This window comes from Nerophis ophidion, linkage group LG24 (assembly GCF_033978795.1).
Source record: "Nerophis ophidion isolate RoL-2023_Sa linkage group LG24, RoL_Noph_v1.0, whole genome shotgun sequence".
Classification (NCBI taxonomy): Eukaryota; Metazoa; Chordata; class Actinopteri; order Syngnathiformes; family Syngnathidae; genus Nerophis; species Nerophis ophidion.
This window is the reverse complement of record NC_084634.1, coordinates 19,700,376-19,714,658: the sequence shown is the minus strand read 5'-3', so window position 1 is coordinate 19,714,658 and position 14,283 is coordinate 19,700,376. Positions and strand designations below refer to the sequence as shown.

General features: G+C 40.9%; 1 protein-coding gene across 1 annotated transcript in view; it reads left to right on the top strand.

Moving 5' to 3' along the window:
* The window catches only part of LOC133541912 (cytospin-A-like), a 52,550-nt gene that overhangs the window by 35,288 nt on the left and 2,979 nt on the right, over positions 1-14,283 (top strand). Inside the window, exons 8-11 of the mRNA XM_061885635.1 lie at positions 503-539; positions 2,695-2,791; positions 2,889-3,005; positions 8,413-8,472. Of these exons, the coding sequence (XP_061741619.1) occupies positions 503-539; positions 2,695-2,791; positions 2,889-3,005; positions 8,413-8,472 (311 nt within the window). The remainder of the gene's footprint in view (positions 1-502; positions 540-2,694; positions 2,792-2,888; positions 3,006-8,412; positions 8,473-14,283) is intronic.

Genomic DNA, 14,283 nt, shown 5'->3' with positions numbered 1-14,283 from the left:
TCTATTTTTAACAAGCCCAACTTTTTCCTTCAGGGCATCACAGTGGATCATGTGATAATTTGCCAGCCAGGTGGTTGTGGGTTCCAATCTGGCCTGGACCTCTCTGTGTAGGTGTGAATGCGAGTGTGAATGCCACATGTGTAGCCCGCCTCCTGCCCAAAGGTGCCTGGGATAGGCTCCAGCTCTCCCAGAGAATGACCTGTCACTTTAAATTACTAATTCACCGCTTTACAGTAATAAATGGACCCGTGCACTGACCAATCGCGTGCGTTGTAATTTCGATCCCGCCCCCATTTACTAAAGTAGAGCGTGAGCCAAATAAAAGTCTGCGCCGGCAGCCGACAGAGGATGCGATAATTTGTACAGTAAGAGCAATGCTATTGGAAAAATGGAGGCAGTGCAAGAAGGTACGGTAATTGTGGAAGTCATGTTCAATCACAAGATGGCTGCCCGTGAGGCCTGTGGGTTTGTGTGAGTCTGACCCATTTTGTGTTTGTTGCAGGAAAGCCGGATGAAAACCTTAATTCGGACATCCCAAAGTAAGTAGGCTCTTTACTGGGGTGTCCCCATACGATGCTGATATCGACTTGCATCTCCTACATGTGCAACACTCCAAAAGTCCTCCCATTGAACACCACATGTTTTAGGGAATTCATTTACAAAAGGTGAACACGCTAAGCTATGGGCTACTAGGCGCTAGCAGCTACACAACAGCTATGCTTACAATAGCACACAAGCTATGCATACATAATTAGTAATGTTGTGGCGGGGCACGTAAAACGAAAAATTAGCTTGGCGGGCCACATAAAACAAAAAATTGGCTTGGCGGGCCACGTAAAATTAAATGTGGCATGCCACACAAAATTAAAAATTTACTTGGCGGGCCACGTAAAATTAAAATTGATGTCGTGGGCCATATAAAATGAAAAATTTGGTGGTGGGCCACATAATATGAAAAATGATTTATCGGGCTACATAAAACCAAAAATGACAAGGCACATCATGCAAAATAATGTGTTGGGCCACTTAAAATTAAAAATATGGTGGGCCACATTAAATTAAAAATGAGGTAGCGGGCCACAAAATGACAAATGATGCAGGGGCCCACGTGATAGGCTACATATTTGGCGTACAGCGTAAAATTAAAAATTATGTGGCGGGCCACATTAAATGAGACGTGACACGTAAAATTAAAAATTATGTGACAGGCTATATAAAAAATTATGTGGGAAGCCAAATAAAATGAAAAGGCAGGCCACGTAAAATTTTACTTTATTTCAAAGGGGGGAATGCAATTTCATAAAGCACATGACTACACAAGGTTAAAACAGCCAGAATTAGCCAGAAGGCTTGATTTCATATGTCGTCAAATGACATTGCAGGCTACATAAAATGACAAGGCGAGCCACATCAAATGACAAATGATGTGACAGGCTCGATAAAATTATGTGGGGACACCACCTTTAATTAAAAATGACAAGGCAGGCCACGTAAAATAATAAATCCTGTGACGGGTTACATAAAATGAAAAATGATAAGGCAGGCCTTGTGAAATGAAAAATTACATGACAGGACACGTAAAATGAAAAATTATGTGATTGACCACACTAAATGAAAAATGACTTGGCAGACCACATTAAATTAAAAGACATGTCGGGCCACGATAGCATAAAAGCTAGACATCCATCATAAGTGTCTTTAATTGAACAATTGAATCTAAAACAGCAGATTTGTCAATATACACAAGTATCAAATAATTATAGTTGCATATTACTCCTACTGGAATGTCCAGTAATAAACCAACATGTCTGCATTATTCAAATTACCGCATTTTTTGGAGTATAAGTCGCTCCGGAGTATAAGTTGCACCTGACGAAAATGCATAATAAAGAAGGAAAAAAAACACATATATATGTATGTATGTAAGTCGCACTGGAGTATAAGTCGCATATTTGGGGGAAATTTATTAGATAAAACCCAACACCAAGAATAGACATTTGAAAGGCAATTTAAAATGAATAAAGAATAGTGAACAGGCTGAATAAGTGAACGTTATATGACGCATAAATGACCAACTGAGAAGGTGCCTGGTATGTTAACGTGACATATTATGGAAAGAGTCATTCAAATAACTATAACATAGAACATGCTTTACGTTTACCAAACAATCTGTCACTCCTAATCACTAAATCCCATGAAATCTTATACGTCTAGTCTCTTACGTGAACGAGCTAAATAATATTATTTGATATTTTACGGTAATGTGTTAATAATTTCACACATAAGTCACTCCTGAGTATAAGTCGCACCCTTAGCCAAACTATGAAAAAAACTGCGACTTATTGTCGGAAAAGTATGGTATTGCATCATGAGCCTAACTTATAAATAAGTGTGGCCACTTGGTGTCACCAAAAACACAATTATTACTCCACTTTAACTTAAAGACAGCGTACGTCCATTTCAGATTGTTAATAACTAACTTATTGTTTTTTTTATAACATTTTTTGCTTGATCAAACTTTTTTTTTTTTTTTAACATTCCACACTACATAAAAGGATGAATATCCGCATCAGCCAATATTCAGGGCTCCGCTATCGTTGTCAGAAGTGAAAACGTATCAGGACACCCCAACTCTTTACATAAATATTTTATTTAAGTATTTAATAATGTACTCTAAGATGCTGACACTTTCAGACCTTCGGACGGCCTGCGCTCCGTGCTGCGGCGTCATGGCGGCTCCAAAAGAAACTCCCTGCTGCGCTGGTGTCAAGGTCTTACGCAGGAGTATGAGGTTCAAAAGCACAGCTTTTCTTTTTCAAAACCAAAACCGGAATGTGTTTTTCATTCGGGCTCAAAATCCAACTTGAACATGTTTGTTTGTGCGACAGAATATTGACATCACCAACTTCAGCACCAGTTGGGAGGACGGTTTGGCCTTCTGTGCCATCTATCACGAGTACCTGCCCGATTGCATACCTTACAACCGCCTCAAGCCAGCAGACAAGGTACATGTTTCTGAAGTACTGCCTTCCTTCTGGAGCCCTGGCTCACAACTGGTGGCGTGGCTTAATGCCTGTGCAAAAGAAGAATCATAGTAAAAGTGTCAAAGCCCTCTTCCCTTGAAAATAAATTATTAACTCTGGAAAAAAAGAGCACCATTTTAAAGGGGAACATTATCACCAGACCTATGTAAGCGTCAATATATACCTTGATGTTGCAGAAAAAAGACCATATGTTTTTTTTAACCGATTTACGAACTCTAAAAGGGTGAATTTGGTGATTTTAAACGCCTTTCAATTGTTTGCTGTCGGAGCGATGACCTTTCACCTGTGACGTTACAATGGGAAGCAATCCACCATTTTCTCAAACACATTACACACACAAGTCAAATAAGCTCTGTTATTTTCCGTTTTTTCGACTGTTTTCCATACCTTGGAGACATCATGCCTCGTCGGTGTGTTGTCGAAGGGTGAAACAACACGATCAGGGACGGATTCAAGTTGTCTTGCGTGGAATGTGTATCGATTAGCACGGCATGCTAATCGATGCTAAAATGGCCAAAATGGCAAGAATGTGTGGATATCCTGCGACACTAAAAGCAGATGCATTTCCAACGATAAAGTCAACGAAATCACAAAGGTGAGTTTTGTTGATGTTATTGACTTATGTGCTAATCAGACATATTTGGTCACGGCATGACTGCCAGCTAATCGATGCTAACATGCTATTTAGGCTAGCTGTATGTACATTTGTAGCTATATTTGCATCCAGCCTTTCCCTCCACCCACATTTAATGCCAAACAAACACTTACCAATCGACGGATTTAAGTTGCTCCAATGGTCAAAAGATGCATCGTTGGTTAGAAGGCGATCGCCGAATAGCTTCAGTTTCTTCTTCAATTTCGTTTTCGCTATCTGCCTCCACACTCCAACCATCCATTTCAAAACATGCGTAATCTGTTGAATCGCTTAAGGCGCTGAAATCCGAGTCTGAATGCGAGCTAATGTCGCTATATCTTGCTGTTCTACCCGCCATGTTGTTTGTATTGCTGTCACTATGTGACGTCACAGGAAAATGGACGGGTGGCTTTACAGACAGCGAAAATCAGGCACTTTAAAGCTTTTTTTCGGGATATTCCATGATGGGTAAAATTTTGAAAAAAACTTCGAAAAATAAAATAAGCCACTGGGAATGGATTTTTATTGGTTTTAACCCATCTGAAATTGTGATAATGTTTCCCTTTAACATACTGTAAAAAAAATAGGAGAAGCCAACTTCTAGATCAGGAATGTCGTTTTTATCGCAATTATGGCTGCCCTCAGAAGGTCGCTTGATACTGTGAAAGAATATGAATATAAACTTATACAGTAATTGTCATCACATAGTGTGCAGGATATAATCTAAAACAGTTGCCTAAAGGAGTGAGGGATAACTTGCTATTACATTGTAGGTCAGGTCAGGTGATGAGCAGATTTTTAAGTACAATATTTTTGACAACTGAAATACAGACAAATCGTGTTGCAAGATTAGATAATCATGTGTAGAAGATATGCAAGCGCATGCAGAACATTCATTTCTCTGTCAAAAAAAACAAAAACCGCATACATTTAGCCAGTAAAGTCTTAATATTTCTAGACTTTCGTAGGTCACCAAAAAATAAGGAGGTCCATATAAAATGACAAATGATGTTGGAGGCCATTTACCGTATTTACTTGGATTGCCGCCGGGGCGCTAATTAATTTAAAACCTCTTTTCAGTCCGGCGTTTACCAAAGACATGCGGTAAAGGCAAGAATGGGCTAATTATTTTAAAACCTATTCTCACTCCGGCGCTTACCAAAGGCATGTGGTAAATTTAGTCCTGTGCTTATAAATTTGAGTGTGATGTAAGGATACCATCATGAAAAGCACATTTAATAAAAAAAACATTATCATGGTCTTACCTTTACTTATAAATGAAGTCCATGCGCAGCTCCTTCTGATCAAAAGCATCGATAAATTGTATATAGAAGTCTTCCTTATCTTCAGTTTTAAAAGTCTTTCTGTCTCGATGGAGATCTTCCTTTATTACCTCCTGCTTCAATTGAAAGTCCAATTTAGAAAACTGTTTTATTTTAGATATGTAATCCATGTTAAAAGTGCGAGCGAGAGGAAAAATTAAACGATCGGTGCTCACTCTTGCTGCTTGTTGTCACTTCTTCTGCAGCCGAGTTGTCGCAAGAAGGATCACTAGCGCCCTCTACCACCAGGAAGCGGGGGTCATTTAATGACTCATATTTGACACACGCAGCTACGGTATATTAATAAAACATAGCTGCTTACTGTTCTTTTTAGCATATTTAATAGCTTAGACCTTAAATCCTACTGAATAGCTCTTAATCTTCTTCCCTTTATTTGATTTCAAATTATTGAAATAAGCCTCCTCCATTTTGGAAATGATGACAGGTGAAGTGTCACTCGTGACGTGACGAGTTTGACCCGGCGGAAATTCTAAACATGCGCTAATAAAAATAATATTTTGCGAAACGAGTTTGACCCGGCGTTAATCCTGAGCCGGCGGTAATGCTAAGCATGCGCTAATTATTTTGCGAAACGAGTTTGACCCGGCAGTAATTTTAGGCAGGCACATACTATATACCCGGTGGCAATTCAAGGACATACGGTATATGATTCCAACAGGCCACATGGAATGAAAAATTATGTGGCGGGCTATATATAATAATTCCAGTAGGCCATATAAAAAGATAAATTAATGTGGCAGGCTGCATAAAAGAAAAAATAATGTGCCGAGCCACCTAAAATGATACATGACATGGCGGGGGCACATAAGGTGAAAAATGAAGTGGCGCGCCACATGAAATGATGTGACAGTACATATAAGATGAAAATTATATGACAAGCCACATGAAATTATTGCAGCGAGCCACATAGAATGAAAAATGAGGTGGCGGGCTACATAAAACAAATTGGCGGGCCATTTCAAATGAAAAAGTGGCGGATCACATAAAAAGACAAATGACATAATGGCCCACATAAAACGACAAATAGAATATCATACAATGATGTAGTGATTGATTGATTCTTTTATTAGTAGATTGCACAGTTCAGTACATATTCCGTACAATTGACCACTAAATGGTAACACCCGAATAAGTTTTTCAACTTGTTTAAGTCGGGGTCCACGTTAATCAATTCATGGTAAGTGGGCCATGTAAAATCACAAATGATGTGACGGGCCAGAAAAAATACAAATAACATACCAAACAATAACGTGACGAGCCACATAAAATAACATGGTAGGCCACATCAAATGAAAAAGGATGTGGCGAGCCACATGCAATGACAGTTGATATGGGCCTCATAAAAGGAAAAGATGTGGCCTGCCACATAAAAGAAAAAAATGTGGCGGGCCACGTAAAATTATACATTTTGTGACAGGCTATATAAAATAATATGGCGGGCCAATTCAAATGACAAATGAAGTGCAGGGCCACGTAAAATTACAAATGACGTGATGGGCCACATAAAACGACAAGTGGAATACCATACAAAGATGTAGTGGGCCACATCAAATCACAAATGATGTGACAGGCCACATAAAATGACAAATAACATACACATCAAATAATTGACGTGGCGAGCCACATAAAATGAAACATTATGTGGCTGGCTACAGAAAATAACATGGCGGGCCACATCAAATGAAAAATGACGTGACAAACCACTTAAAATGACAAATGACGTGACGGGCCACATTCAATGGCAATTGAAGTGGTGGCTCACATAAAAAGAAAAATTATGTGGCAAGCTACATAAAATAACATGGTCTGGCACATCAAATGAGAAATGATGTGGCCGGGCCACATAAAATGACAAATAACATACCGTACAATGACGTGGCGAGCCACATAAAATGACAAATGATGACGCGGTATACTTAAAATGATAGACGTGACATCTGACAGGCCACGTTAAATGACAAATGGTTATCATTGTAATATAAAACGGTAACACGATTGATTGAAACTTTTATTAGTAGATTGCACAGTACAGCACATATTCCGTACAATTGACCACTAAATGGTTACACCCGAATAAGTTTTTCAACTTGTTTAACTCGGGGTCCACGTAAATCAATTCATGGTGAACTGTCAGGAGTTTATCTTTAATACCGTTAGTGCTTACATTGTACTATACTAGGACACCATAGCAAACACTGTTTACTCAAATCATTTTAAAACGTGTTGCTCCTGAAATATTTATTAAACTTAGGTTGTTTTATTTTCATTAAGTATACGATATTACAGCGGAAACATAAGGCTCGTTTGTTTTTATAGCACAAGAGGACTACAGATGAAAACTAGCCTTCTGGCTTTTTTAACCAATCAATCAATCAATGTTTATTTATATAGCCCCAAATCACAAGTGTCTCAAAGGACTGCACAAATCATTACGACTACAACATCCTCGGAAGAACCCACAAAAGGGCAAGGAACACTCACACCCAGTGGGCAGGGAGAATTCACATCCAGTGGGACGCCAGTGACAATGCTGACTATGAGAAACCTTGGAGAGGACCTCAGATGTGGGCAACCCCCCCCCCCCCCCCCCTCTAGGGGACCGAAAGCAATGGATGTCGAGCGGGTCTAACATGAAACTGTGAAAGTTCAATCCATAGTGGCTCCAACACAGCCGCGAGAGTTCAGTTCAAGCGGATCCAAGACAGCAGCGAGAGTCCCGTCCACAGGAAACCATCTCAAGCGGAGGCAGATCAGCAGCGTAGAGATGTCCCCAATCGATACAGGCGAGCGGTCCATCCTGGGTCTCGACTCTGGACAGCCAGTACTTCATCCATGGTCATCGGACCGGACCCCCTCCACAAGGGAGGGGGGGGACTAAGGAGAAAGAAAAGAAGCGGCAGATCAACAGGTCTAAAAAGGAGGTCTATTTAAAGGCTAGAGTATACAGATGAGTTTTAACCATGTGTATTAATGTGTTTTATGAAATTACAATGTCCCCTTTGAAGTTAACAAATCTTAATCTTAAAAATAATGTACACAAGGCAATTACAGAATTTAAAAAAGGCAAAAATAAAATATTTTCAAATTAAAATCAGAAAACACAATCAGAAATACAATGAGAATAATTTAAAATGAAAATCAATCAAGGTGTAGATAAAATACTTTCAGTTGTCAAATGTACAATTGTTTTCAGCCTGAATTTGAACATTGCCAAAGTTGACGCCCGTCTTACAACTTCAGGAAGACAAAGTTATGAACTGTGATTGTGTGTCCCAAAGCCAAACCAGTTGAGAACCGTTACTCTGTAGTAGCCTTTATACTGTTCTAGTAACTGAAGTAATGTCGAAATGTTGCCTTTTTATGTGCTTTTTGTGTTTTTGTTCTCCTCCAGAAGGGAAATTTGAATCTTGCTTTTAGGACAGGAGAGTCTGTTGGAATCACAGCCACTCTGGTGAGACATTCTGTTAAAACGAAGTACAGTGAAAAGGTCTTTGCATCCTAGTTGTTGTTTTGGAGGTGTTTACATCGGCATGTAAAAATGCAAATCAGTAGCATGCCAATGCATATTAGCATCAAGCTAGCACATATCTAGGAAAGCGGCGCGTTACTTAACTTACATTGGAGCGTTGTTTTTTTTAGTACATTTTTTTGTTGACTTTGAAAATTGCAACATTACCTAGAGGGAATTTGGCTGAGTGGTGCTGGAGTGATCGACAAAGTGCAATGAACTCGCTGAGTCGGCGATGTGACGTCAGGCGCAAGCCATGTACCGTAACATGGCACCTTTGGATTTTTCTAGAATCGGTCCCTGTTAAGACCGGTGAAATTCGGTCTGTGCCAAAAAAGTACGGGGTTCGGTGTCCATTCCCAATTTTCTCGAAGTGGCTATGTTTGATATAAAAATATCGGAAAATATATTTTTTTTTTTAAGGAAATAAATAATTTACATGTTTTGCAAAAGGTAAACAAGGTAGGATATTCTGTAGGCTACTATGAACTAGCAGCTACACCGCTGAGCACACAATAGCATACTAGCGAGACATACGTAATAAGTGTTTTCAATGGAACAATATTGCGTTCTAAAACTGTGTGCGTGTGTGGGAGAGTGAGATGTCCGATAATGGCTTTTTTGCCGATATTGTCCAACTCTTAATTACAGATTTCGATATAAAGCAGTCGTGGAATTAATACATTATTATGCCTAATTCTGTATCATGTTGTGATGCCCCACTGGATGCATTAAACAATGTACCAAAGTTTTCCAAAATAATTCAACTCAAGTTATTGAAAAAAAGTGCCAACATGGCACTGCCATATTTATTATTAAAGTCACAAAGTGTTTTTTTTTATTTTTTTAACATGCCTCAAAACAGCAGCTTAGATTTTGGGACATGCTCTCCCTGAGATAATCATGATACCCACTACAACAATGGGAAATACTATACTTTGACTCTCACAAAGTGCATTATTTTCCTTTTTTTTTTTTTTGAACATGCCTCAAAACAACAGCTACAAAAACAATGAAGGCAGACAGCTTCAGTCCAGAGTACACTAGAGTAATAAAGTAAACAATAACATAGTCCTCTTTTAGTGCAAGACCTGGTATCTTCTGTATAACAGGATATTATAAACCGGGCTCAATCTGCCCTGCTCTAACGTATCTGTATGAGTAACACAAATGTGCTGCAAGCTAGTGGTGAGTGCTTGAAGTGGCCTTGCAGTCAGCCAGAGCTTCTGAAATGCTGCGTTGAGACAGGGCATCTCCGTTCACTGCAAGCTGCAAAGTGTGTGCCATGCAGGGCAGACTAGCCACACCAAATTCCACCTTAGATTTTGCCATACTGCGTGCGTTGTCCCTGACCACAACGTGGGCTTTTGCCTTAGGGAGCTTTTTGTTGTATTTTTGTTTTTTCTCAGCAGAGTCTTTAAGCGACAACTGTGTGGTACTACTTTTTTCCAGTGTTTCCTTTTCATCCCTCTTCCACTTGTATTTATCGTGTTTCTCCTAATGATTCTTGAACAGGTGGGAGATCAAATTGCTTGTATTAAAGGATGACATCTTGGTTCCTCCTCGCATAACCAACTTTTTGCAGTCCTTGCAAATTTCCAGCTTTTTATCCGTCAGACACACTTTAAAATAATACCCAACCATAGACATGGTGTCATTAGTCAGTCACCGAGCGACTTCGCTTGTTAGCCACGGCTACAACACCGGCAACAACACACTTTTGATGTTGTTATGCTCCGCTCACGGCGGTTTAATGAGGTCATCAAGCGGCGCCAGTAAACCTCTCATGCTGCAGTCGTGCTGCAACTCCTGTGTTGTGTGTGGGAGAGGGAAGGGGGCTGCTGATTGGGAAACGCAACTGCTCTGTACTTCTCCCTACGTCCGTGTACCGCCCCGTATGGCGGCGTTTTAAAAACTCATTAATTTTACTTTTTGAAACCGATACCGTTAATTTCCGATATCACATTTTTAAGCATTTATCGGCAGGCCGATATCGGACATCTGTGTGCGTGTGTGTTTATATATATATATATATATATATATATCCATCCCTCCATTTTCTACCGCTTATTCCATTTGGGGGCGCTGGTGCCTATCTCAGTTACAATCGGGCGGAAGGCAGGGTACACCCTGGACAATTCGCCACCTCATCACAGTATATATATATATATATATATATATATATATATATACACACACACACACACAAACCCAGTTTTCCATATGAGTTGGGGGAAAAAAAAATGGTGACGGCGTGGCGAAGTTGGTAGAGTGGCTGTGCCAGCAATCTGAGGGTTACTGGTTCAATCCCCACCTTCTACCATCCTAGTCACGTCCGTTGTGTCCTTGGGCATGACACTTCACCCTTGCTCCTGATGGGTCCTGGTGAGCGCCTTGCATGGCAGCTCCCACCGTCAGTGTGTGAATGTGTTTGTGAATGGGCGAATGTGGAAATACTGTCAAAGCGCTTTGGGCTCCTTAAAAAAGGGGTAGAAAAGCGCTATACAAGTCCAACCCATTTACCATTGTGTTGGATGTAAATATAAACGGAATACAATGATTTGCAAATCCTTTTCAACCCACATTCAATTGAATGCACTACAAAGACAATATATTTGATGTTCAAACTCATAAACTTTTATATTTTTTTTGCAAATTATAATTAACTTACAATTTCATGGCTGCAACACGTGCCAAAGTAGTTGGGAAAGGGCATGTTCACCACTGTGTTACATCATTTTTTCTTTTAACAACACACAACAAACATTTGGGAACTGAGGAAACTAATTGTTGAAGCTATGAAAGTGGAATTCTTACCCATTCTTGTTTTATGTAGAGCTTCAATCGTTCAACAGTTCAGGGTCTCCTCTGTCGTATTTTACGCTTCATAATGCGCCACATATTTTCGATGGGAGACAGGTCTGCACTGCAGGCAGGCCAGGAAAGTACCCGCACTCTTTTTTATTTTTTATTTTACGAAGCCATGCTGTTGTAACACGTGCTGAATGTGGCTTGGCATTGTCTTGCTGAAATAAGCAGGGGCGTCAATGAAAAAGACGGCGCTCAGATGGCAGCAAAAGTTGTTCCAAAACCTGTATGTACCTTTCAGCATTAATGGTGCCTTTACAGATGTGTAAGTTGCCCATACCTTGGGCACTAATGCACCTCCATACCATCACAGATGCTGGCTTTTGAACTTTGCGTCAATAACAGTCTGGACGGTTCGCTTCCCCTTTGGTCCGGATGACATGATGTTGAATATTTTCCAAAAACAATTTGAAATGTGGACTCGTCAGACCACAAAACCCTTTTCCACTTTGCATCAGTCCATCTTAGATGATCTCGGGCCCAGAGAAGCCAGCGGCGTTTCTGGATGTTGTTGATAAATGGCTTTCGCTTTGCATAGTAGAGCTTTAACTTGTACTTACAGATGTAGCGACAAACTGTATTTAGTGACAGTGATTTTCTGAAGTGTTCCTGAGCCCATGTGGTGATATCCTTTAGAGATTGATGTCAGTTTTTGATACAGTGCCGTCTGAGGGATCGAAGGTCACAGTCATTCAATGTTGGTTTATAGCCATGCTGCTTATGGGGGTGATTTCTCCAGATTCTCTGAACCTTTTGATATTATGGACCGTAGATGTTGAAATCCCTAAATTTCTTGCAATTACACTTTGAGAAACATTGTTCTTAAACTGTGTGACTATTTGCTGACGCAGTTGTGGACAAAGGGGTGTACCTCGCCCCATCCTTTCTTGTGAAAGACTGAGCATTTTTTGGGAAGCTGTTTTTATACCCAGTCATGGCACCCACCTGTTCCCAATTAGCCTGCACACCTGTGGGATGTTCCACATAAGTGTTTGATGAGCATTCCTCAACTTTATCAGTATATATTGCCACCTTTCCCAACTTCTTTGTCACGTGTTGCAGGCATCAAATTCTAAAGTTTATGATTTGCAAAAAAATAAAAAAAGTTTGAACATCAAATATGTTGTCTTTGTAGCATATTCAACTGAATATGGGTTGAAAATGATTTGCAAATCATTGTATTCCGTTTATAATTAAATCTAACACAATTTCCCAACTCAAATGGAAACAGGGTTTGTCTATGTATGTATGTATGTATGTATGTATGTATGTATATATATATATATATATATATATATATATATATATATATATATATATATATATATATATATATATATATATATATATATATATATATATATATATATATATATATATATATATATATGCGTGTATGTATGTATGTGAGATGTGTTTGTATAGATAAGGATAGATCGATAGAAAATTTATTTTGAAAAAATAATGAATCGAATTTTAGAATCTGAATACGGTAAATACAATCGTGATTTGGGTGTGAATCGATTACATTTTTATTTTCAATTTTTTTGTCCATCCATCCATCCATCATCTTCCGCTTATCCGAGGTCGGGTCGCGGGGGCAGCAGCCTAAGCAGGGAAGCCCAGACTTCCCTATCTCCAGCCACTTCGTCTAGCTCTTCCCGGGGGATCCCGAGGCGTTCCCTGGCCAGCCGGGAGACATAGTCTTCCCAACGTGTCCTGGGTCTTCCCCGTGGCCTCCTACCAGCTGGACGTGCCCTAAACACATCCCTAGGGAGGCGTTCGGGTGGCATCCTGACCAGATGCCCGAACCACTTCATCTGGCTCCTCTCGATGTGGAGGAGCAGCGGCTTTACGTTGAGCTCCTCCCGGATGGCAGAGCTTCTCACCCTATCTCTAAGGGAGAGCCCCGCCACCCGGCGGAGGAAACTCATTTCGGCCGCTTGTACCCGTGATCTTATCCTTTCGGTCATGACCCAAAGCTCATGACCATAGGTGAGGATGGGAACGTAGATCGACCGGTAAATTGAGAGCTTTGCCTTCTGGCTCAGCTCCTTCTTCACCACAACGGATCGATACAACGTCCGCATTACTGAAGACGCCGCACCGATCCGCCTGTCGATCTCACGATCCACTCTTCCCCCACTCGTGAACAAGACTCCTAGGTACTTGAACTCCTCCACTTGGGGCAGGGTCTCCTCCCCAACCCGGAGATGGCACTCCACCCTTTTCCGGGCGAGAACCATGGACTCGGACTTGGAGGTGCTGATTCTCATTCCGGTCGCTTCACACTCGGCTGCGAACCGATCCAGTGAGAGCTGAAGATCCCGGCCAGATGAAGCCATCAGGACTACATCATCTGCAAAAAGCAGAGACCTAATCCTGTGGCCACCAAACCGGAACCCCTCAACGCCTTGGCTGCGCCTAGAAATTCTGTCCATAAAAGTTATGAACAGAATCGGTGACAAAGGACAGCCTTGGCGGAGTCCAACCCTCACTGGAAACGTGTCCGACTTACTGCCAGCAATGCGGACCAAGCTCTGACACTGATCATACAGGGAGCGGACTGCCACAATAAGACAGTCTGATACCCCATACTCTCTGAGCACTCCCCACAGGACTTCCCGAGGGACACGGTCGAATGCCTTCTCCAAGTCCACAAAGCACATGTAGACTGGTTGGGCAAACTCCCATGCACCCTCAAGAACCCTGCCGAGAGTATAGAGCTGGTCCACAGTTCCACGACCAGGACGAAAACCACACTGTTCCTCCTGAATCCGAGGTTCGACTATCCGGCGAAGCCTCCTCTCCAGTACACCTGAATAAACTTTACCGGGAAGGCTGAGGAGTGTGATCCCACGATAGTTGGAACACACCCTCCGGTCC